This window comes from Amphiura filiformis, chromosome 1 (genome assembly GCF_039555335.1).
Source record: "Amphiura filiformis chromosome 1, Afil_fr2py, whole genome shotgun sequence".
NCBI classification, from domain to species: Eukaryota; Metazoa; Echinodermata; class Ophiuroidea; order Amphilepidida; family Amphiuridae; genus Amphiura; species Amphiura filiformis.
Window position 1 is genome coordinate 64852000 of NC_092628.1, and position 25474 is coordinate 64877473.

At 37.7% G+C, this 25474-nt stretch overlaps 2 protein-coding genes and 1 long non-coding RNA gene across 3 annotated transcripts in view; 1 reads left to right on the forward strand and 2 right to left on the reverse strand.

Annotated features, from left to right (window-relative positions):
• LOC140168400 (atrial natriuretic peptide receptor 1-like) overlaps positions 1 to 407 on the forward strand; it is a 45434-nt gene extending 45027 nt beyond the window's left edge. Inside the window, 1 exon segment of the mRNA XM_072191790.1 lies at positions 336 to 407. Within this exon segment, the coding sequence (XP_072047891.1) occupies positions 336 to 407 (72 nt within the window).
• Positions 1 to 25474, reverse strand: part of LOC140151059 (uncharacterized) — a 525069-nt gene that overhangs the window by 372424 nt on the left and 127171 nt on the right. The gene's annotated exons all lie outside the window — the stretch shown is intronic.
• The window catches only part of LOC140168410 (atrial natriuretic peptide receptor 2-like), a 38336-nt gene continuing 23325 nt past the window's right edge, over positions 10464 to 25474 (reverse strand). Inside the window, exons 8-13 of the mRNA XM_072191800.1 lie at positions 24864 to 24932; positions 22036 to 22213; positions 17171 to 17269; positions 16770 to 16861; positions 15987 to 16152; positions 10464 to 11346 (exon numbers count right to left, since the gene is read on the reverse strand). Of these exons, the coding sequence (XP_072047901.1) occupies positions 11303 to 11346; positions 15987 to 16152; positions 16770 to 16861; positions 17171 to 17269; positions 22036 to 22213; positions 24864 to 24932 (648 nt within the window). The 3' untranslated portion in view covers positions 10464 to 11302. The remainder of the gene's footprint in view (positions 11347 to 15986; positions 16153 to 16769; positions 16862 to 17170; positions 17270 to 22035; positions 22214 to 24863; positions 24933 to 25474) is intronic.

Below are 25474 nucleotides of genomic sequence, written 5' to 3' on the forward strand. Positions count from 1 at the left end.
AAGTAGAAGTAGACCCACTTTATTTCATTTATACGACAAAGTGTCTTGTAACAGTAAACGAAATAGGGCGGTTTGTTATATAAAAGTTTGTCATGGAAGGAAAGTAATTCAGTTTGGAATTCAGTTCCTCATTTTTCATCTTTTGTGAGCAACAGTGATAACAATTAGTTGACAGGGTTCGCTTTTTCGTCCGTCGTCCATGTTAGCGGCGCTTGTAGCTACACTTGCAATACGTAACATGGACATCATTCGGTTTCTCACTTTCAGTGACAATTTAATAACCTTTACATGTTTTACAATTATTTTGTATGTGAATGCGTTATTTTTATTAACAGGGAAAAGGATTACAAACGACCTTCTGGCTGATTGGAGACGGTTTAAGTAATCCTGGTATTACTTCTGGCTGATTGGAGACGGTTTAAGTAATCCTGGTATTACTTCTGGATGAAGTCAATATTGCGTTACTTTGAGATACGATAAGTGGAACTAACTTGCACCTTACATAATGTTTCCAGCTCATTTAAACGTGCACCATACAACACAAGTACTGTAACAATACGAATGATCGTGGAAGGTACCCTTGTTACCATGTTACCATCACCCATAGATCGCGATTATACCTTAAACAATTCGGTTTTATACTTCGGTGAGGTAAGATGAGACAACAATATCCATCAAAAAACCAAAAGCTATGGCTCAGCAAAAATAATTGGAAATCATGAAACTTTACAACTGGAATCGCCTTTATTCGAGTAGCTGTGGTATCGCATTTTATTGCAGTGCATCTCCAGGCCGAGTGACGATCTGGCGGCCATTGACTTGTGACAAGATGGAAATTTCCAGAAGTGTATGGCTCTAGACATGCTTAGATTCTGATGCATATGAAAGATTCCCATGGACTCCAGTAAAGGAAGGTTTTATTTCAAACTCTAATAATGGTGACCGCAGGTCAAATTGCTAGAATTTTACATTAAACACACTTGAAAAGACACAATGCAATTTTGCAGGCAGCAGCTTAAGGCATGGGGTATTGGCGAACTTGAAGTACAGGTATCTGGAGGGAAGCAACGAGTTACCCCAAATCACAGCGGCAGGTAGTGACTGGGCCGCTGAGTGCGAATATGCATTTATTTTGGAAGGTTCGTGTTTGTTTTAAATTTTGGGGCGTTTTTCCAAAATTTGATATTTTTGGTGATATTTCAAAAGCGACATGCCAAAGACAACTCTTTGGGCACATAGTTTGTTATTGTTATTGCAGTTCTTTTCCACATACCTACGTTACCATTCGCTTTGGTGATTTACGAATATTATATATTTTGTGACTGCAATTTGGCGTTTTCAGTGCAATTTAAGCTTATCATGAAATTAAGAAAAATATCTGGTCATGCTACTTTTATAATTTTTACCTGATCGTCGGCTTTTGCAGGCAACATAATGCAGATTGGCTCACGATAGATGTCATATTCCTCTATGTGGGTCACTTGATGATAAAATTACTTTGAATTGTGTGTAACAACACACAAATGTTCGTCTGGAAAAAGGGTTTCGGACTAAATTATAGAATAGCTCTAGTCTTCGGCGCCGTATCAAATCTCATAAAAAGGCCACGACTGGCGAGTATGTATTTATGTTTCCCGCACGAAAGCTTGCGTCTACTTCTATACTCTACTTCTATGGAAACGTTGACCTTTGACCATTCTTTGTATAATGCCCTGCTATGACCTTGGTATGTACACTTGTTTGGGTACTGTTAAAGCATCCACTTTAGTACCTGGTCAACAGATAATCCTATAGGGATACAGTATAGTTTAACTATTGAGTGAACATGGTGAAAGACCCATTATTGATTAGACGCAGATATTAAAAGCACAGGTCCTTACACAGGCGTGTATAGTAGAAAATTATAAATTATAGAATAATAGAATTTTGTACCTAAAATACTAACTGCGTTCTGCATTATTTAGGCCTATGCATTTATTTATTAGTTTATTTACTGACTTATTTATTTAGTAGATTAGTAAGTTATTAATAATATTCCATGAGTCATCGGTTTATTATTTATTGTTGATAACTTAAAAATTGATTGATTGATCGATTGATAGCCATTTCACACATATTCCTAGTTTATAGGCCCCTATGGAACGTATTAATTTTGAATTAAATTCTAATCGTACATTAGATAAATAGGGCAATAAGTATTGATTTATTCTAATCAGCAATATCAAGGATTACTATCAACCTTCTCGCAGCTAATAGTTACTTGGCTCAGTGGTATGCACTGAGTTTTACAACATGTAGGTACCGGGTTCGATTCCCTGCTCTGCCTATTTTTTTAAGGCTGAGAAAAAAATGCTATTTCTGAAATGCAAACTTATTTGGCGCGCGATCTGAGCTGGTCCTTTTCTGGTGGCTGTGTCTCTTTACAGGCACACCCCCTCTGGAATCCAAACCGGGTTCACGCCCATAACCCCTCCCTTAATCAGCGCCAATATTGCAACATTGAAGCAAACAACTATATACAAACATCCAACCCCACCCCATCCCCTGTAGGCAATGAGGATAAAGTGCCTTGCCCAATGACACAACACGTTGGCACGAGCGGGGCTCGAACTTGCAACCATGGATTATGAGTCGGGCGCCTTATCTACTAGGCCACACATAGGCCACAGTATCACCTGACGGCCACAGTAGCTCCTGGCGAAACATTGGAGCCACACATTGCAAATGCTCATTTCCCATGTGGCTATAGTAACATGAGTACGAGTAGGTGTAAATTTCACCTTAAACACATGGATAGCTACAATTAGGGTCGGATTTCCCATGGCCACCCAATACGCCCTACATATACTATCAGACTCATATTGCTGCCGACCCCAGAGGTACACTGCTGCCCAGCTACTGTAGGCTACTCTACCAGTGTAGTACCAAGCTGGGACCCACGCGAGTAGGAGAGACCGGGGAGTGTCCACCCTTGGGGCAAGTCCGCCCACAACGTGTTTCTGATCTCGTGACTGATGGGAAAGTACCATGATGATTAAATAGCTGGCTCACGTCACAGCTAAGTACTCAAGGAAACAAGACAGTCCGATACATCTTGTTACAGAAATGATCGCCAAAAAACGCTTCGAAGTCAAGGAAGTTTACTTTTTTGAATTAGTAATAGTGTAATAAACTCAAGAAATTTGATTGGAAAGATGGTTTTCGTTCGCATATTATTTAGGAAGGTGAACGATTTTCCCAACACATTATGCAATTAAAAGATCAACAATTTGTCTTTAGTAGGCATAACACGAAGTAAAGAAACAAGCACCGTTTGGGCATGTCCGCCCTATATGTGAAGGGGTAAGTTCGCCTTGTGTTTTGTGCGTAGTATGCAAGATATTGATAATAATACCTTAATAAGGCAAAACTACTAGCAAGCATGCTTTTTAAAGATAGGTGATATCAGTATTACTCATACCACCGTGTATGTCCTAAATAATACCCCCCCCCCCCGAAAATAAATCAGGTTTATAATAATGCTCACCTTGGACCGTACATTAGTTTACATTATACCCCTCAAATAAATATATTTGCTCTCCGGAAGAGAATGACTGCCCAATATACCCTTTACTAAACGTCTGCATTGAATATGTTATTGTTATGCAACATTTTAACCGTTTTTTATTAGGGCGAACTAACACTACCAAAGTGCAAATCAATCAGTACATGGGCCAATAATCGAAACGCTTCCCCATGACGGATTTTCATCCACCATATTTTTGTGTTATCCAGGGTCCTCAGCTATCTACAATCCGCGAAATTAATAGTTGGCACACTTGCACTAAACAATTGAAATGCGTGCCCTATCAAAATTGGAGAGGCAAGTGAAACTATTATACATGCAGTATATGTGAAGTACAGACTACCCCCTATATCTCACCCTTCCCCATTCCCCATCTTTCAATGTTGGAGGGTCTCACGGGCCTGTTGACAACATGGCTTGGTCCAACATTGAATTGGGGGAGCTGGGGCAGAGATATACCAAAAGACAGGCAAAGTGTGCCAACCTTTTTTTCGTGGATTGTAGATCTGGTTATTTGCCATTTATCTGGTGGTGAGTATGCGGGTCAATCACAGGTCAACACAAAGGGTCAAATTTCAAACTTGCTTAAATTTGGTTTATAAAGCATTTCTCTCATCACAATGATTCATAGTTTAACCTATCTGCGACAAACCGTTCTTGAGTTATAAGCAACAAGATAAAAGCTGGGGGCGGGGCGGTCAGTTATTTTGGCCAGGAGGCAGAAACTAAAAGTGCTCCGATTTCAACGAAATGGTCTGAAATTGTTCGTTATGTAAAAACAAGTCAAATATAGAATAGTTCTCACCATTTTAGGATTATCGTTACATACAATTCTATCAAAATGTGTTGGAACACACACAGAAATATTATGCTATACTATGGCCTAATTTCCGTTATTTCCAACCAGTCAATGTTGGGTACTGCTAGACGCGCATGAGCAACATGACATGATTCAACATTGTTCGGGGAATGGGGCACTCATTTGCATTACCCTATTGAAAGTGTCCCAACAATTTTGGCGAGCATTGTAGGAAATATCGTAAAATAGGTCATAGTCAATAGGCTGTAAATGAGGTTGACCATTATTGTCGGATTTGGGGAGTAACGACACATTCTAGACAGTGGAAACTATTCCTAATTTTGACTTTATCTTACATGACGAACAATCTGAGACAGGACTCGTTGAAATCGGGGCACTTTTAGTTTCTGGCCACCCCAAGCCTTTTGCCTTTAACTCAAGAACGGTATGACGTCACCCAGCAAGTTACGTTAAGTCATTTTAAAGAACAAAGTTCATAATATGGTTCAAGCATGCATTTAAACATATTTATTCACCAATCTTTGCATCAGAACAAATGATAATGAGATAAATTAAAGGGAATAATCAGAAATAATAGGGTGATTACATAACTGATGCACCATATTTTGTACTTGTTCTCAAAATTAAATAAATGACTTATTATCAATTATCGTAGCAGGGTGGCGATGTCACATATAGGTCAAGGTATACTTTCTAATTTCTTTGAGATGAAGGAAATACTTTGGTGTGTTTTAACCAAATTCGAGTAAGTCGATTTGACCCCTGTGTTGACCTTTGATTGACCCCTACGCTCATGCCCACTACCAAACTCATGGCAAACAAGCAGATTACGATAGGACGAGACCCTTGTTGAAAAAAAACATGTTGAAGGAAATCCCTTAGGTGGATGGGGATCTATGGGGGTCCACTGTCTAAATCAACCGTGGGCGGTCTCACACATCACATCAAAGGCTGCTGCAAGTGGACGTCTAACTACTTACGAATAAAATTAGTTATATGCCTACATAGTGATAGCTGAAAACAATTTTTGAATGTATTCGCAGCAAAAGTAGTGATGTAAAAGGATTAATGACCATAGCGATAGATGAATACAATTTTTGAATGTATGCCAAGCACCAGAGAGCATAAATAGAACAAAAAATAGAACAGATAGAACAGAAAAACAGAAAATAGAATTGAAAAACCAAGTTCATCAGCGAAAAACCAGGTTTCTCGGTCGATAAACTTGGTTTATCAAAAACTATGACAATCAAATTCGAAAAACCTGGGGTTTATAAAAAAAAAAAAAAACAGGTTTGTCAAATCGAAAAACCAAGTATATCGATTCGATTGTCATAGTTTTTGATAAACCTGGTTTATCGGCCGAAAAACCAAGTTTATCAAAAAACTCTGACAATCGAATTAATCAACTTGGTTTTTTGATTCGAAAAACTTGGTTTTTTGATTCGAAAAACCTGGTTTTTTGATCGAAAAACCAGATTTATCGACAAAAAAAACAGGTTTTCTGTTCTATTGTGCAATATACTTACCATAGACATATACGCTGCATTGCACCATTGATTATCAAAGAATAGACTGGATCGGAAATTTCACATTATGCTGACATCACTATACCGGCATATACGATTAGTGTCTTTGAAAAGAGCGGTATTATATTTAATCTATGATTGCACACAGACATGACAGGTGATGAGTGCAGCCTACTAGTACTGCAAGGCAATGTATTCAAAAATTGTATTCAATTGCTATGGTAATTAATCCTGTTACATCACTACATTTCTACGGCAAATTGCCCTACACTAGACGTAAGGCAATACATTCAAAAATTGTTTTCACCTATTGCTATGGTAATTAATTCTGTTACATCACTACTTATACGGTGTGTAGGTGCGACAGTATTTACCCTAATCTTCTCTGGTCTGCTGGTTGTACATATGACGTTAACAAATACAAATCAAGTCAACAAAAGTTGATAAAATATCACGTTTATTCTCACATCTATATAATTTGTTACATTGTCACACACTTGTTACATTTTCATACATAAAACTAAAACATTTTTATTATAATTACAACATTGTCAAATCGCATACAGACTTCGACGCAGAATATTCGATATAACATGTCTTCGCTATGGTAATTATTCCTGTTACATCACTACTGCTACAGCGAAAAGGTGCTACAGGATTTACTCTCCTTTGTTACATCTTCTCTGGCTGTGCACAGGACGTTTACAACAAAAGTTAATGAAATATCACGTTTATTCATACATCAATATTATTTGTTACATTTCCACAATCTTGTTACATTTTCACACATAAAACCATATTAAAAAAATCATAATTACAACATTGTCAATCGCTTAAGGGAGTACTACACCCCTGCCCAATGTTGTGCCTATTTTTTGCATTTTTCTCATAAATTATAGCACATCGGTGACAAATAAGATATGTATATTATAGGGCAAGGACTACAACTACTGCACTGGAAATTTTATTTCAGCACAGACAACAGTTGTGGAGTTACAGTCAAAAATGAGGGAAAACCAATATTTGATCAATAAATCAATAACTACTTGCCTTGAGTTGCTGAATTTTCTGTGCAGTAGTTGTAGTTCTTGTCCCTATAATATACATATCTTACTTGTCACCTATGCGCTATAATTTTTGAGAAAAATGCAAAAATAGGCACAAAATTGGCCAGGGTGTAGTACCCCCTTAAGGATATAACATGTCTTCGTTATTATAATCTATTCCGATTCAGTGATGACCAAATTAAAAAGACTAGTTTGCGTATGACGTCCGGTCAACCAGAACAAAAATGCTGTACTGCGCAGGTCAGCAACCAATTACGTCGCGCCTTTGCCCTGACGTCAGACGCAAACTGGTCTTTTTAATTCGGTCTTCAATTATAACTTCTGTTTGATGACGTAAAGTCGACAATGTTCCGTGAATATCTGATGGAAATACATTATCGATTATCGAATCTACGTCATCAAACATTCGTTAGAAGTTAAACATTGTTGAAAATAGAATGGGAATAGATTAAATAGAGAGATTACGATTTCCAACCGTAGGTATCGGACGTACGTCGATCTATTCAAAACCACTCTCATGTATCGAAATCAACGAAGATACATCGTTGAAATGCACAAAATTTGTCCATTTCACAATATGTTAAAGACAGTCAAGGATAATCATGATAATGAACATACGAAGGAAAGTCTAATTATTATTATGATCCTTTTTGTTTGTAACAAATCATTATAATAAAGGTACAGCGATGGGTTAAAAATTGACTAAATTTATACGCGATGTCCATACGCAGAGATTGCCCATTGAAATTTGTGTAATACTGCGTTTTCACATTTTGGACCACCGTCGTATAAAACGCAGGTGTTACGTAGAAGTAAGCTGATTTTACGACATGTCGAAGTTCATGCAACGCGCCTAATTTTCAGGATGAAAAAGTCTCATTTGAAAGTAAAGTCATGATATATGGATGTAGTGATCCTAAATCTACCAAAATATATGCTTTTGCGCAACTATAATATTTGGGGAGCACAAAAATGCAAATAAGTTTAAGCAACATGTTAAGTCAAATTTTTTGTCAAAATCAAAAGCGTGCTGTTTGAATTAGGCAGAGACTCGGTAGCCTGCGGTTACCATTAATTTTTCAATCACTATGCCCTCTGTCGACCTAGATCAGATATTATAGTCTTTGTTTCGGTCGCCTTGTTCTCCTTCGTGACGAATGAGCACAATCCAGTTTGGACCCGAGACTAGCAATACTTAATACCGTATTAACGTACGTAAAAACGTGCGTTAAAACGTACGGTCCAAGTGCTGCGTATGGAGCATCGCAATCTCTCTAATAACGAACACAAATTATATCAAATATTCTACATTCACTAAATCCCTTAGAGGCTGTTCAATAATTATGAGCGGGGGGGGGGGGGGGTAATATTTCCAAGTGACATGCCAAAAATTGCTTTCCCCCTCTCGGCCTGCCAAAAATATCTTGCCCTTCTCTCGGCCAGCCAAAAAATCTCCGCCCTCCCTTACATGCGAGCAGGAAAATTTGCATATTTGAACATTTCCGCACCAGTGTTTTCCTAAGCCTTTAATGAGCGTTTTATTTAAAAGGCGCCCTTTGAATGTGTGCCAAATCGCTTGCCCTCAGAAATTGCTTGCTCCCCTTTCATGCCTTTGGGCTCGCCAAAATGTTACCCTTCCACCAGGGCTCATAATTATTGCACAGGCCCTTTTTATTTAAATGAAAACAACAAGGCCATGTAATGGTGATGGTGTTAACAAGTTTACAAAGGAAATCATTCGTTTAATGCTATATAACCTGACTTGACCATGCGCGTATTGGGGGGAGGGGCTTTGGGGGCGCGAGCAGGGGCGGCCAAAACGAAGGGCGGCGGAAGAAGAAGGGGCGGCAAAAAAGAATTAGTAAAGAAAAAAAGGGCTGAAAAATTTGAAAACGTAAAAAATTGTGAAAAATTGTACTATACATCAAAATGTGTTGCTTTTTAGGGCGCTAGCGCCTATAATCTTTTTTTTTTTTTGCTCTTCACTTTTTCAAACCACAGAAACAAATTGGGTCAACCTTTTCGGGCTGTTGAGGAAGGGGCGGCAAAATTGAATTTTCTTCAGCCCCCACCGGGATAGGAGCGGCCACGGTACGCCACTAATGATATATAAATGCTACATAAAACGAGTAATAAATCTTGCTATCGTGGCGTCAGGTCAATGGTTCATTATATCCCGTATGTTTTCATAAATATTTGAGGCCAATGTCTCTACCCATTTATATGCACACAGGTGGATCTGGTTTATTGTTTTGATTTTTGTGTTTTCATTTCTTTTAAAATAATAAATTGTGGTTTTCCAGTGCACAGTGGTCCAGGGCAAAGTCAAAGTGTGTCAAAATGGTAAATTGATGAATGTGAAATTTTTCTCACTTGTTTGAGGAAGAAAATATCATGAAGAATATTTTTCTACCATTATTTAATTTTTATTGTGGGATTTCTGGTAGTGTAATTTACATCCGTCAACATGAAAAAGTACAAATTCTACTCTTAAATTGTTCAAAGTAACAGCTTTCAAAAAATTATAACTTTATCAAGTTTAGCCAACTTCTTATTGCATACGATTGTTACCCATTAGAATATAAATGTCAAAGTGTGCTGTTAGTTTTTACTTAGGAGTTATGGTCAGTCAATTCGGCACCAAAACGCTCAAAAATGGCGTTTTGGGATAACATCAGCATGTTAGTTAGGATTTCCGCCAAAATTTAATATGAGCATTACGAGGGTCATTCAAAAAGTTCTATCATCGCATCTCTGTTATCTTACGTGTTAGGATGTTAAAATTACACATGACTATACTCTTGAATCTAGACTACAGATTTAAAAAAAAAAAGATAATATATTAGCATTGAAATTGATTTGACCAATCAAAATTTAGCAATTTGATGACGTCATACGGTTTCATTGAATTATAAGATTCCTAAAACCCCTATTACATCAGTATATTTACGTTTGGCTGACTAATATCATGATCAGATGATTATGTTGTGTTTCCTACTTTTGGCACACGTTGAGGCGATTCTGGACCACTGTGCGCGAGGGTCGCCGGGTGATATCCCCGGTGACATCATTCTGTAGCACTCTCCATTCTCTAGCACTCTGTAGCACGGTGGCAGAGCAAGTAGGGTTGGTTTTGCCAGTTATAATTTATTTCGTTGTTGATTATTTTTCTATGAGTGGTACAAAATGAGATTCCAAGGGTGTAAAATTGTCACCCTACGGTACTCAACTTCTTCTTTCTGTGATAACAAACTGTAATAAAGATTAGTTTGAATCACCTAAAATGACTCGTTACCAAGGTAACACAGCAAAATATGTCATTGTCAATTGAGTCTATCAGTATCAACAATTTGAGACCATTTTCATCAAAATTGGAGCATTTTATGTATTTCAACCCCTGTGGATCTTCAAATTTAACCAGTGACCTATTGGCTTATAACTCCGGAACGATAAGTCGAAGGTAAGTCAAACTATACATCCGACGAACATTTTGGTATTGGCTTTAAAAACAATTCGGCAGTTTTGAATTTTGACCTCTTGACCTTGGAAGTCTTGAATTGTGACAATTCTACACCCCAATAATCTCACTTTGTACCACCCATAGTAATAATCAACCAAGAAAAACACTTTAGAAGGCCCATTCAGTGATCCCAGCGTAAGTGTAATATAATTAATATTGTTTATACATTGCCTACAAGGAAAGGCTAAGTCATTCAAATTGCCATTTGGTATTTTTGAATGACAAATTTGTCCAAAAACGAAGAAAACCGCAGTAATGAGGCCGTCATCTTGTGGGTACACGCTGTGATGGACGTTCGATCTCCATGCGTGAACAGCAAAATCACCGCGCTGATCCGCGATAACAACTGCGTGGCAAGTTGCGCCCTGCGCGTAATGTCCGACGCATGAACACACAGATCAGTTGTACCCACAAGATGGCGAAAGGCTGACGGCCTCTATTAACAAAGTTGAAGCCCCCATTCAAACACAGTATCTTTAATACACGGCTTTCAGCTTTGCACTAGTAGGCTATGCTAGCACATCTATTACACTAACAAAGATGCACTGAATTTTGAAGATTTTTACGATCCTCCAGATGAGCAAATCATTGAATGGGCCTTTAATTGGCCAAACCATCTAACTTGATAAAACAATAGTTTGCAGTCGGAATATACTCTGCACAAAATGCTTACCGATTTGGAGGACACCTCGGCTACAGCGTGTCGTATCTTATTATTATGTTATCTCATCCTATAATCTGTCCACGCTATCTGCCGAGAAAGGTACTCCAAATGGCCGTTGATACTCAACGATGGCGCTGTTAAGGAAAATATGATGGTAGCAGCTGTGGACCGTTTCTCGTAGCTTGTGTGCATGGAAACAAAAAATGTGAATAATAACTTCTTAAAATTTACTACCTTGGATCACTTTAAGTACAGACTTGTATATGATAAATTCTACCAAAAGTAGGTATAGAAAATACGCAACGTGAACATGGGAAACAAGAACAATTAATTTACAATCTTGGATCACTTTCAGCACATACTTGTTATTGTATATAATAATTCTACCAAGTATGTATAGAAAATACGCATCGTGAACATGTTAAACCAGAACAATAATAAGGCAATAATAATGCCAGAGGATATGATTATATTGAACACGCATGCTCAGAACATCGACACCCTGCACAGCGACATCGCCAGGTAAATAATTATATTATACAGGCAGGGAAACTAAATCAATACACGTGTATCTATGATCACGCCGCCGAAAACAATATACAAAATAGAGTTGACATTTCTATTCACTCCCTGTTGTTAGTAACAACCAAACAGAATAAAATCCTACATTGTTGAGGGACAATAAAATAAGCAGTGTCTTATCGTTTATTAAATTCTGAACGATTAAACCACATGGTGGCAATGAGATAATTTGAAGTAATCGATCGCGCTCTTGTCCTGTTCAGGTGGGCTAGGGGAATTGGGCAGCCGAATTGAGCACTAGCGTAGAGTGGTGTGTCTGCTATTTGATATTCAGACGATAGATCTTTGGATACCGGGATAGAAAATGATGAATATCTCCCGTCATTTTTGGTTTCTAAAGAAACCAATTGTAAGGCTTGCACTTGAATATATGTGTTGAAAGAACATGATAGTCGTAAGCGTGCGTATTGACAAACAATCGTGCGTTTTGAAATCAAAAACTGACAAAAATTCGGATTTTACATGTGCAGAACAAAAAAATGACTGCTGCCCTCATGAATGGCCATGGGTGGCTGTTGAAGAACTAGTGGATTCAACCTGCCGTTATGGCGATTTCTGCCATGAAGATGTCCGGGCGATGACACTGCGCCCTGTACATTGACGAGAGATAAAGAGGAAAATTGAGATATTGTCAACACATAGCGCTCTATCCTGGATAACAACCCTGACCCTAAACCATGGAGCATTAATCACACCTTTAACCTTGGTACTCTAGGAGTGCTACGTGTTGACAAGTTGTCAATTTTGGGAGAAGAACATCCAATCTCCTCCACTGACGGCCGTGTAAATAGGTGAATTGTAACTTTTCGGGAATTTTACTTTTCATTCATCAACATTATTAACAACATCGTCAGTTCAAACAATTTGAATTTTAATCTAAATTTACTCGAATTTGAAAACATCAAAGCTCTCTTTATCAACTCCTTTGGTTAAACATGTTAACGTTTGGCTTTTACCAACTTTAAGCCTCAAAAAGTCAGTATGGCTTTAAACGAGGAGGGTGTGTGGAATGCTACCCGTCCTATTCCATATTGCTTTCCAGTTGCGTAAAACGCTCAATAAAACCGCCAAACGGCCCCATGTAATCATCTCACCATACTCATTTTAGCGATTGTTACCCTACCACCTTACCCGAGGGGAGGGTATACGGCCAACTTCGAAGGGATTGGGCAATGAAATATATAACAATCTGTATTTAGAGATTTCATCAATAGTCAGACGCATGAATTGGGCTTCTTTAACACGAGCCAGTTTACAACCATCTAAAGATATTATAATAGCATTCATATCCTTGGTTTTGAATAGAGTATGAGATTTATCTTTTTGCATTGAGTGGAAGATTGTTACCTTTGAATTAGTTACCTCCTTCAACTCATTACTAATTACATTATAAAGTTCTTTGATATTATCATGTGAGTATATAGAAAACAGTGTATCATCGGCAAATAAAATGAATGAAAGTATTAAATTTAGACGTGTGAGCGATGTCATTTCATATAAATGATGAAAAGCAGAGGATTCAATGATCCCTGTGGAACGCCACATAAAATTGGTTCTTGAGACGAGACTTTTGAATTGTAAGACTGACATGCTACTGCTATGAAACCGTACTGAGTGTTCCAGTTTGCTGGACAAGATATTGTGATTAATGGTGTCGAATGCTTTTGACTGATCCATAACCATACCAGCTATCTGTTTCTTTTCATTATTTTCATTTTTGACGTCTGATGCCAAATCTACAACAGCCAGCCATTTATGTGGAGTTCGTTCTAAAAGCCATACTTCTTGTCGTACAAGACATTGAACTAATATTCTGGGATATTTTCTACCAAGATGACCAAGCAATACTTAATTTCACCACATTGTGTGTTAGCAGAGGTGGACTTATTCAAAGATATATGACAATATGACATTAATTTCTTCATTTTTTCCAATATTATACTGACACAATTACTACATAGATTAATTCGATACAATGAAACAATAAACGTTCCATTCATCATGTTCATATACTATCATTTGAAGAGAGTTTCAATCAATCGTTTTCTTGTCAGCAGTTTTAGACAATCTTTTGAGTCTTTTTGCATGATAGGCTGAACTTATAAGTACACTCACGCATAAAGGCTCATGGTTGTCAAAATAGGTGTCAAATGCGGCACGGGTACCAACATGACCAAACTGGTCACTTCCGCTAAATACCTTCAAATCTATAATAAGCCTACTCACGAGTCTCTCATAAATAAAAAGCGATCCCGCGGCACCGGTAAAAGCACTTACGTCTGACAATTAAATATGAGTGTGCTTTTATTCGCCGTAGAAGTAGTGACGTAAAACCATTAGCAATGGGTTTACACTATTTTTGAATGTATTACCCTGCACTAGACGTTACGCCGTTCCATTGAATTGTACATAGATTATCAAAGAACAGAGATAATGACCTGGGATCGTAATTCTATATTCTATTTATTGTATTGTATTCTATTCTATTCTATTATGCTGATCACTCGCACCTGTAAGATTAGTGTCTTTGAAAGGAGCGGTATTGTATTCAATCTATACGCTGGCGAAGTTACGTAATAATCGGATTAACTACCATAGCAATAGGTACAAACAATTTTTGATTATATCGCGCTACACTACTACGTTCATGCAGTACCTCTGCATTGAACCATAGATGTCAAAGAAATGCTAATCACTTGCACCTGTAAGATTAGTCTCTTTGAAAAGAGCGGTATTGTATTCAATCTATTATATGATTGACGACAGGTGATGAGAGCAACCTGCTTGTAGTGCAGCGCGGTATATTCAAAATTGTTTGTACCTATTGCTATGGTAGTTAATCCGATTAATTATGTAACTTCGCCAGCGTATACATAGCTGATGAGTGCATCCATAAGATCAGAAGAAATCAGGAAGCGCCATAAAAAAAAAACCCATGGCGGCTAGTGGAAAGAATTTTCGCACCACTTTACGGAGAAGTTTACTTTTCAAAAGGCGAACAGTTGTTAGGAAAACAAAAACGACTGGTGAAAAGTCTACTAAGATATCCCAAGAGGTCAAGTCGTCTGCGAAAAGAACCGTCACCCTTGCGAGTGAAAATAATGCTTATTTAGCCAATGTCAACATGGTGTCACCAGTTTAAATATTTTATAACATATTGCACAGCGTCATCACCCCTATATCTTTGTGTCAGATATTGCCATGATAGTAGAGCGAATCCACTAGTTCTTCAACAGCCACGCATGGCGATTTTGTTCCGCCGTGTAGAGGTTGATCACTCAACTAAGTATAACACACCACCTGTACCTGTACGCACACCACCTGCACGATAGACACGTTTATTTCCCAATAGGCATACGCATGCGCCGCTGCCATTCATCAGCTGAAATGACTCATTTTTACGATCTGCACATGCTATTACCCTCTTTAACGTTACCAACTCAGTTTTCGTTTTCAATACGCAGGCTGGGTTTTCAATACGCAGACTGAAGTTTGTCATATTCTTTCAACACATATATTCAAGTGCAAACTTAACAACTTTTTAAAGAAACCAAAAATAACACGATATATTCAGAATTTTGAGATATATGCACTCAAAGATCTAAGTATGCATACTTGTTTGATTGGCGTAACATTAAAAAATATATTTATTTATTTTTATTTTTTTAAGTCAGGGTCGGGCCTATTTTAGGGTCGGTCGGGTTACGCCAATCAAAAAATATTTTTTTGGGCATTAGTACAAAAATAATAATTTACCTGCTGTGGACGCTGCGTATTGGACTAACACCTCACCTATATGTTTCTTTTTTGCAATATAACAGTAATGAAAAGAGAAGTGCAAATGTCATTCTTCAGCATAAATAATTCCTGCAGCTAGCTCGTCCAAATCCAAGGTGGGGTGTCGGTCATCTAGTTTATATCTATATCAATGGTTTTCTGCTCAATATAATGCAGGGTAATACATTCAGAAATAGTGTAAACCCATTGCTATATTGTAATGAATCCTGTTACATCATTACATCTACGGCGACTTACGTATGAAATTCTTATTCGAGATTTAAAGTTCTACATAACCACCAACAAATCAAACTTGCTTTATAAATGTAAGCTATATAATAATAGTCTAACAAAATTAAGAAGGTTTTATAAGTTCATATTTCATTAAATTGTAATGTATACAGAATAAAGAAAATACATTTGTGATACTAATTCAGAAGGAAACTATGACTCATCACATACTTGGTACAGTCAAAAGAAGGCCAGGATCTTGGACTTGCGTGCTGGATTGATATGCGTAAGAGGTGGGTATATTTGGATGGTGGCTGGCGCTCGGGTCCCTGCTACCCTTATATGGTGTTGATGATGTGTCGCGTAGTAACCAATACGTTGTTTGCATTCCTTTGCCCTGATGAGGTAAATAATTAAGCCAGTTTATTACAAAACAATACAAACATATTTATATCATGATGGCATCAAAACATTAACGGTTTTAAGGTTAGCAACTATTTTAAACTGTTGCGATTTGGTAGTTCACATCATCTTGCAAATGGTAGTGAGCTTTGGCAAAATTGCATTGATCATTTCATAGCGAGTGTGTAGAAGAATTCAAATATCACAGATATACTTTTGTAGGGCCTGTGGTTATGTTGTATAAAGAGGGCTGAAACAACAACACTTTTGTAAAACGTACATAACACATTAACACAATAAATCAAGCAAGTTTTCAAAGTATATGATTTGTAGAATGAACTTTTGCAAAACATCAAGTGTTATTTTTCAATAATATATTGATTTAGATAATGAAAATCATTTTTTTTGGCTGTTTCGACCAACAATACTTCGTCTACAATTAAGCTTGAATCTAACTGTAGACAGAGAAATATTAATGAATTTGGTATCACATAGCAAACACTGCTCAGACATGAACACATTGTTGTCAGGTGCTCTTGACTCTTTCAATCAATTTCTATCTAAAATATTTAATATAAATGAATTTCTTAGCAATTATAGCCTACTTCTTACCTTGACCTCAAGTTCGCCGCGGAGTTCCGTTTCAAAAATTCCAAAGCTATCTAGAATCTCCTTTGTTTCAATGCTTATGTGTATTTTTTGAGCTGTAAGTAGTAGTAATCGAGTAATAACACTAATAATATTAATAATAATAATAATAATAATAACAATAACAACAACAACAACAACAACAACAACAAATAATAACAACAACAACAACAATAAACTTGCAATAATAATAACTAAATTAGTAGTTCAGTTGTTAGTGCTACTGATTATTATCATAATTAACACAACGGTTTGGCAGATAAATAATTATTATCAACAACATAATGGATCATTGCCAGCGGATCATTGATTGAAAAAATAACTATCCACACTGACAGTCTCCTATATACTTGTATTGTGCCCACCTTCACCATTAGATTCCATTCGTGACGCCATGTTTACTGTATCACCAAATAAACAATAACGTGGCATCGTGTGTCCAACAACACCAGCCACACATGGTCCTGTAAATAAAAACAAAAATGAAAAATACCACATTTTGAGTTGCTTCCATCGACGATTGCACCATACCCTACCACAAGCTTACCATGGAGAGATGATTGAAAATGGGGTTTATAAGTGCACATCTCTTAAAGGTCCGTAACCCGATCGACAACATCATCCCCCGATTTTTGTCATTGTAAATGAGTTTTTTTTTTCACAAAATAGATCGTATTTTTCTTATTCCTATTCTGAAATTTGACGCTCCAAGTCGATGTATTTCCTGAGAAATCGGAGAATTCATGCCAATATACCTCCCTTGGTGGCTACCAATTTCTGGAATTCTGGACAGGCTTATCGTAGATAATTATAGTCTCCTCAACAGCTAGTTTGGTTTCGCGTCATTCACATTGCATGAAAAGAGCAAACCGCAATAACTGCTGAAGAGACTTCAGTTACTATAAAGCTTTAAAATTCCTTCCGAAATTAGAAGCTGCCCGCGTGGCGCAGTTGGTTAGAGCGTCGTATTTTGGTACCAGAGGTCCCCGTTCCAAATCCCGGTAGGAAAGGGTTTTTTCTGCTCCATTTTTTAAACCCAAAATTATTTACATTAATTTGAAATGTACATATTGCAAGGGGAAATATATTTGGTGTTTTTTTTCTGAATCGGTACGAAAAAGAGTTTTTAAAAATCTAAATTTTCCGTTCAATACGGGCATTTCCAGCATTCATGCATTGTCGTCGGGGCATTTCTGTTTTGCTTTGTTATTGAGCTCTATTGCCATTATGCCATAATTTATATACAAAAATCATGAACGATGTACGGACGAACACGAAAAGACTGGTTGTGGGGAAATGTCACCGTAGTATTGGAATGTGTACCTAGACTAGGTAGAGTGGACCTTGGTTAATGTCAGTGCAACCACGCACGCATGGCACATGGCGAACGGGAATTACGGCACATGTTATTGCTTACCTTCCCAGAATGCAATTCACGCATACCAAGTATTGGGTTGCAAATTTTGCTATTTATTCACATTTACGCAGAAAATGCTCTCGTTTTTTCACAAAGCTGCATAAAGGGGACAATATTTGATATTACCGGTATATGTAATTTTAAAGACAATCCATATCCAAAACCAATAGGGTTACCCCCCTTTAAGGCAAGTCAGGGCCTTCAGGTCAGATTTTTCCAGTTTATTTTGCTTTGATAATACAGTTTATATACTTCATTAATATATTCTTGTTCATTGATTGGTTAAAAGTGGATCACATGACCACAATAGTTCTACTATCTGTATTCCCATCCGTAAACTGAATAGTACATATAAGCCCGTAGCTGTAAATAGTTTTTTTCATGTCCCACATGAGCCGTAAATAGTACTATTGACAATGTCTTCCGCCATGACCGCGTGCGAGCATCCGATGCGACGGAACAGTTCAAGCCCGCGTAACTGCACTGCCATAACGTGATTTCTCACTCTGGTTAGCCCGATTTTAGCGTGTTCTATTTTTTGAAGGGCGAAATATAGGCTGTGCTCAAATTAGGTGTGCTGTATAAAAGCGGAAGAGTATGTCAAATAATTTTCTTTTAAGCAATCAATGAACAAAGAATATATTAATGAAGTATATAAAACAAAATATATACTGTCTTTATTCGACGTTCTGGTTAAAACTATGGTGCCTCGTTGAGATCAATTATTAATTATTTTAAACTGTTGTGATTTGGTAGTTCACAGCATCTTACGAATGGTAGTGAGCATTGGCAAAAACTGCATTGCTCAATTCATAGCGAGCGTGTAGAAGAATTAAAATATCACATTATACTTTTATAGGTGCTGCGGTTCTTGAGTTACGTTGTAAAGAGAGCTGAAACAACAACACTTTTGTAAAACGTACATAACTCATAAACACCAATAAATTAAGCAAATTTGCAAAGTATACGATTTGTAGAATGAACTTTTGCAAAACATCAAGGTGTTAATTTTCAATAATATATTGATCTAGATAATGAAAATCGATTTTTAGGTTGCTTCGACCAACAATACCTCGTCTACCCTTAATACTATTGATCTCATCTCGGACCCATATTTTAACAAGAATCTCCCATGTCAGTATGTATGTGTATATTATTTCTGCAGATACATAGATCTGGAAGTCACTGGTATTTCCATATATTGCAGTTTATTGAGTTACGAGTTCCCATATAAGTGTGGGCTTTATTTTTCAGGCGCCGCTCCGACTCGCCTTAGTCACCGATTTCTCAGTTGTCATTATATTAACTCCCCAATACTTTTACCCCTCTCGTATCTATACCAACATCCACACCACCACCGACCCACTTAATAATATTTGTTCATTTTGAACGACATTGTAAGTATTTTATTTTTCAATTTAAATTGAAAACCGTCAAATGTGAACAATACTATAGTTTCATCAGCCTCGTACATCACGTGGCACCATCATCTGTACCCCACACCCAACGACTTCACTATAATCAGATTTGCATGCCTATAAACCTACGCACAACACCGGTGTCCCAAACCAACACCCACTTTATATAAGCGCCCACTTGAGCGAGAGGTTCCTTTTTTCTTGTACAGTCCACAGGTGTGATTGAGTTTTCGCCAGCACACAAAGGCACACTTTACCGTCAATCGGTCGTTTCAAATAATGAGATTTGATATTGGTTTTGGTTTTGACCACGTGCTTTCCTATTATCCTGCCTAAGCTCTTGACTGACATCATTACCAATACCTTTGTCTGTACCCTTTGTTAGAAACTTTAAACTTGTAGAAAGCCGTTTAGGTTTTCATTTCAGTTTGTTACATAATCGTTTGACCGCAGGAAATCACTGAGGGTTGAAGTTACCTTGGTCAAAATATACAGAAGAAGTTTTTCAATTTCGCAGTGCAATTTTCACGAGCAGAGAAGTCGAACAAGTCAATCTACATAATTATGAAAGCGTGATTTAGTTTTCAAAATAATCCTAGGCTGTGAAAACATAAAGACCATCGAAATATTTCCACCGAGATTACCAAAAAAAATAGACACTCGAGTGATATCAACACTATTATATACTACTCTATCCATGTGCATATAACATGCAGCATGATCGATAGAGAGTTATATGACTTCCAATATAGGCAAGTTGACTTTTATTCAAGTTATTTATCACTCGAAAGAAATGGGAAGAGAGGGGGATAGTGTGTGAGGGAAGGCAAGGGGAGGGAGAAAGAGAAACAGAGGGGAGAGAGCATATTGGAAGTGGGAAGGGAAGGAGTGGAAAGGAAAGTACGAGAGTAGAATGGACTAGTGTGTAGGGGAGAGGAGATATCGAGTAAGGGGCTGGGGAGAAGGAGGTTATATAGATGGAGAGAGGGGAGCCTCGGTAAGAGGTATGGCTTGTGCTTTCCGGAACAATAAACTAATTCATAATCAAATCACCTCCATCATCATGCATCGTTCATGTTTCATACAAACAAACGAACGTTTTTATGACGCTTTTACTTCCAGCACCCATGCCACGCCAGTCCTGTTACCGTCCATGTGATTGATATCCGAATTTGAGAGGAGGGGAGGAAGACAAAAAGAAAAAGAAAGAGGGAGAAGAGCGAGTTAATGATAGGCCCCTAAAGTGTAGGCATAATAAAAAATAAGTACAGAGAAGGAAAAGAAAGGAACGAATAAAAATATAATTATTATTATTATAGAAACTAAGCACATAACAGCACTAGGCAGCCATTCAATGATGAAAAACTTTATGCGTTACGTAATTAAAACATCCAGCCAGATGTATTTCACACCTGCCAAACAAAGCCACAATGTCGAAAACTGGACGTTGAATGTACACTCTCATGAATATTGATTTCCAATATGTCAGCGCTCCAATCGGAAACAACAGATGAATAGTGAATAGTGCCTGTGGGCAAAGATCCTACATCATAAAAATATACGGAAGATGATGAAGGATCTGTACCTGAAGCCATACTCACCAATACAGATCTCGTAGATTTTATTGACATGCAACCAATCACTGTGCAATCAACGTATACAAAGAAGTATAGTACTAGGCGTAGACGCAATCATTAATGCGGGAAATGCAAACATAGTCGCCAGTAGCACTTTTTTGAGATATCGATGCCGCACCGAAGACTAGCTGCTTTCCAATCGCCACCACGTACCCGGTATTTAGAAGTAAAATTTGATCTTGTTGCAGTGACTGCAAACTAGTTTTATCTTTAAAATACCCAACGAGAGGAATACAACATTTGCACCTAATCAATCTACATTCTGTTGTTTGCCATTGACGACCATCCGAAAAAATGTTTTAAAGGAACGTCATCAGATATCAGCGGTAATTACACGGTAAGCATGAAACGTCATTGAAAACGTCATAATGCAGTAGTAAATCAACCAAACGAATGGTAACGTAGGTATGCCGAAAAGAGCTGTATCCACAATAACAAGCTATGTGCCCAAAATTTGTCTTTAGAATGTTGCTTTCTTGAAATTCCCAAAAACATCAAATTTGGGGAAATCACCACAAAATTTAAAACAAAACACGAGCCTTCCAAAATAAATACACATTCGCACTTGGTGGCCTGGCCATTAACTGGCGATGTGATTTGGGGTAGGTCGTGTCTTCCCCTCTCCGTGTACCAGCACTTTTAGTTTGCCCCTATATCAGAGCCCTTAACCACAATGTTTAGCAAATTTCTATAGGAGCAAGCTATGGAGTACTGCTAACTGGCGAAACTACACTTGGCAAATAATTGGTTTCACTTACCAGTATGAATTCCAATACGAAGCTGTACAGACTCGTGAGTCCTATCTCCAATAGCACTGACGGATGTTATTGATTGTAACATGTCCACACTCATTTTTGCTATTTCATAGGCATGATTACTGCCATTGCGTATAGGAAGACCCGATGCCACCATGTAAGCATCGCCGATGGTCTCCACCTGAATGAAACCAAAGTAAACGCAAGGTTATATTATAACCGATTTCAATCGACATAGAAGATTACACTCGGGGTGTCCACAGACGTTCGAAAGATTTATTTTTAGTTACAGCTGTGACTTTATGAACAGGGGTTACCTCGTTGTTCTAAATTTGTTTTTGTGAAGGTGTATAATTGGTTTAAACATCTAAACAATCAATAATCTATACAATACTAGGGAAAACTTATCCACAAATGGTTTCAATTTGGCTGTCATAAAATTTTACACAATAATAGTGCCAAAATGGTCCACCAAAATTTATCATTTTTCTCAAATTGGGCCCCCTCTGACTGTTCTAGATCCGCCAATGTATCTAAACCACCTTAATCCTTATTAACCCTAAACCCTCCTGTATACTACAAAATACTACTTGATATATGCGCTGTTCGTGCATGCATCCCACGTGGTGTGATGACGCAATCGCCCTAAGTGATATATAGGCACGGTTTCACTGGCAAGCGAAGCCCAAGACCCGTGGCAAAGTGTCGCCGACCGAGTGCTTGGCATGCGAGGGGTCTCGTTCTTTCTTTTCTCTCTTTATTCTTTCCTTCTTTCCCTTCCCGTCGCCAAAAAGCCCTTAGGCGGTTAGGGTTAAGGATGCAAATAATGTACCCGTTGATGAACTTCTAGCCAACTGTGATGAGCTAGACCCATATGTGATGGAAGGAATACTTCCAGGAACCCCTTGACATGCAAGTCCCGAGCAGCCAAGATGTGCTGGATACGATAGTCTTATTCGTGTGCTGGATAACACACGAATAAGGCTAAGGCTTTTACTACTCGGTACTTCTGCGTATTCTTATCACATGTGCTTTTATTGTAATTCAAATTTCTCGCCAATGTTGATAATATTCAGTGTACATTATATACAACGACTTATGCAAATGAGGTTACATAATTCTGACGGTAATTGTCACAGAGTGTGTTTTGAAAAAGGAAGGATTTGTGCCTAAAGTGGAGATACATAATGGTTGCGGAAATAATTGACCTTCCGTCGTTTTATCTTTTCAGTTTCTGTTTCCGTATCCGTAATAGTTTTTGTAAGTCATTGTTATTCTGAAGTGGTAGTATCCCAGGTATGACCAATCTTTTATTCTAGCCTTTTGTTAGTTACTGAAAATTTGAAGCTCGTGAATTTCAGTTTTCGTTTTGGTAAGTTATATTGATTTTTTACATAAAACCTTGAGATGTGCGGTTGGGTGCCAATCTAGACAAAAGAAGAGTCTAAATTTTACGGTCCTAAATTCGCGGTAAATTGTACGGCTTCAATTGACTTGTGTTTGGTGTATATGCACTTACGCCTAGACGTAAGTGGTTCGTAAAAAAAGTCTTGCATTGAAATATATACTAACCATGTTGCCAAGTTATAAGCAAAAGTCTTTCATATTGGCGATGAAACGAGCGTCTAAAATCTCCCAATGAGGCGCGTACAAGTGGTGATTTGGTAATCATGTTTTATATTGAAATGCAATACAAAAGAATTTGCATTGGAGCAAAGATAATGTATTCTATTCATGGCAAGCTAATCTGATAATTGGTTGGGCCTATATGCAAGACTCGGGTTTATTTTAAATGTTTATTTTTGCAGAGCTTATTTTCAGTCATGGATCATACTGATAAATTTCGCGGGGGGGGAGGGCGGGAGGGAGATACTTACGTTGAGACTGAACCAGCGCGGGTGGGCGGGGGTGAGGAAGAAAGAGAGGAGAGGGAGCGACGGAAAGACCAGAAAGAGAAGAACTCGAGAGGAGAGAGTAGGGACCGGGGACGGGGAGGGAGTGGGGAGACTGATCATGGGGGGGGCAGGAGGAAGCAAAATAGGGAGATAGACATTGATACGAGGGAAGGGCGACACTGTGGCCCTGCACAAGTGCATTGGGTGCGATATGCTCATAAGCGGGCCTTTTGTGATTTTAGAGCTTATTTTCAACGTTTTTACAGAAAAAAGTGGACTTTGTCATTCGGATTGGCATGCATCAAAGACGAGAGGGCGCTAGGCCATTAAAAACAGCGGTGTTGTCTCTCCGCTTTTATTGACATAGGCATCTGCTCTATTGAAATAAGCTGATTGGTACTTCAAAGTTAACAATGAAGTCAGATTACAGTAAACTTACTGAATCACTTGCGTTTTCGTATCTGAACAATAGACTTACGGAAACTGAAAAGATAAAAAGACCCCTTGTATACCTCAAAATTGGTGAGGAAGGATTTGTGCCTAAAGTGGAGATACATAATGGTTGCGGAAATAATTGACCGTGTATACCTCAAAATTGGTGAGCATATTAAACAATATAAACAATGTGCAGAATGTAATCAATACAAATCTTGTATATAGGCATGTATATGCACAGCACATAAGCATTTCAAATACCTGGAAACTGTACAAATTTAGCCTCTTTGCAAAAGACTAAATTTGGTACACAAATCATGCAATCGGTTATACAGTTCTTGAGAAATTATCTAATGAATTTCGGATTTTGTGCAGGCAGGTGTGTGTGTGGTACCTTTATTCACGTTATGGAATTTGCTATATGCCTACTTTATGCCTACTATAGTATAGCACACGTCATACTTAAATTAGTAAGAATATCATCAAACAGAGTATACAAACCTTGTATACGTCGTAATGAGTGAGGATATTATCAAATACGGTGTACAATGAATTCAAAAGTCCAACGACCTGCAACAACAATGGATAAGAAAATTTGTATTTATAATTCGTCGACCCGGCCGTATCACATACTGACGTATTCGACATTTTTAACGTTTTTGAGAAAATTGTTATATTAGTTTGTTATGTTCTACTCTATAAATTTACCAAAAACCATGCCTCAAAGTGGCTTAATTAGTAAGATATTATTTAATTTAATTATGTCGTATTTCAAAACCTTGAAATGTCTGTATCACATAACGACGTATTTGTTGATCACCTATGTCGTATCTGCAATTTGAAGAATTTGCCGTTTCACATAGTGACGTATTTGCGCAACTTTGCCATTGCACGGAAAAGTTGATATTTTGTCCTTTTCACATCTTGACCTATTTGCACGACGTATTTTATTAAACATTGATTTTTGCAGAATAAGTTATGCTCTGATAGTGATAAGTGAATTACATTGAAAATATGGTATATTTGCATTACTTTAAACAAGGTTTTGATCGACAATATTGTTTTAATCAAGATTATGCACCAAATTAAAATCGCTAAATTTTCAAATTCGA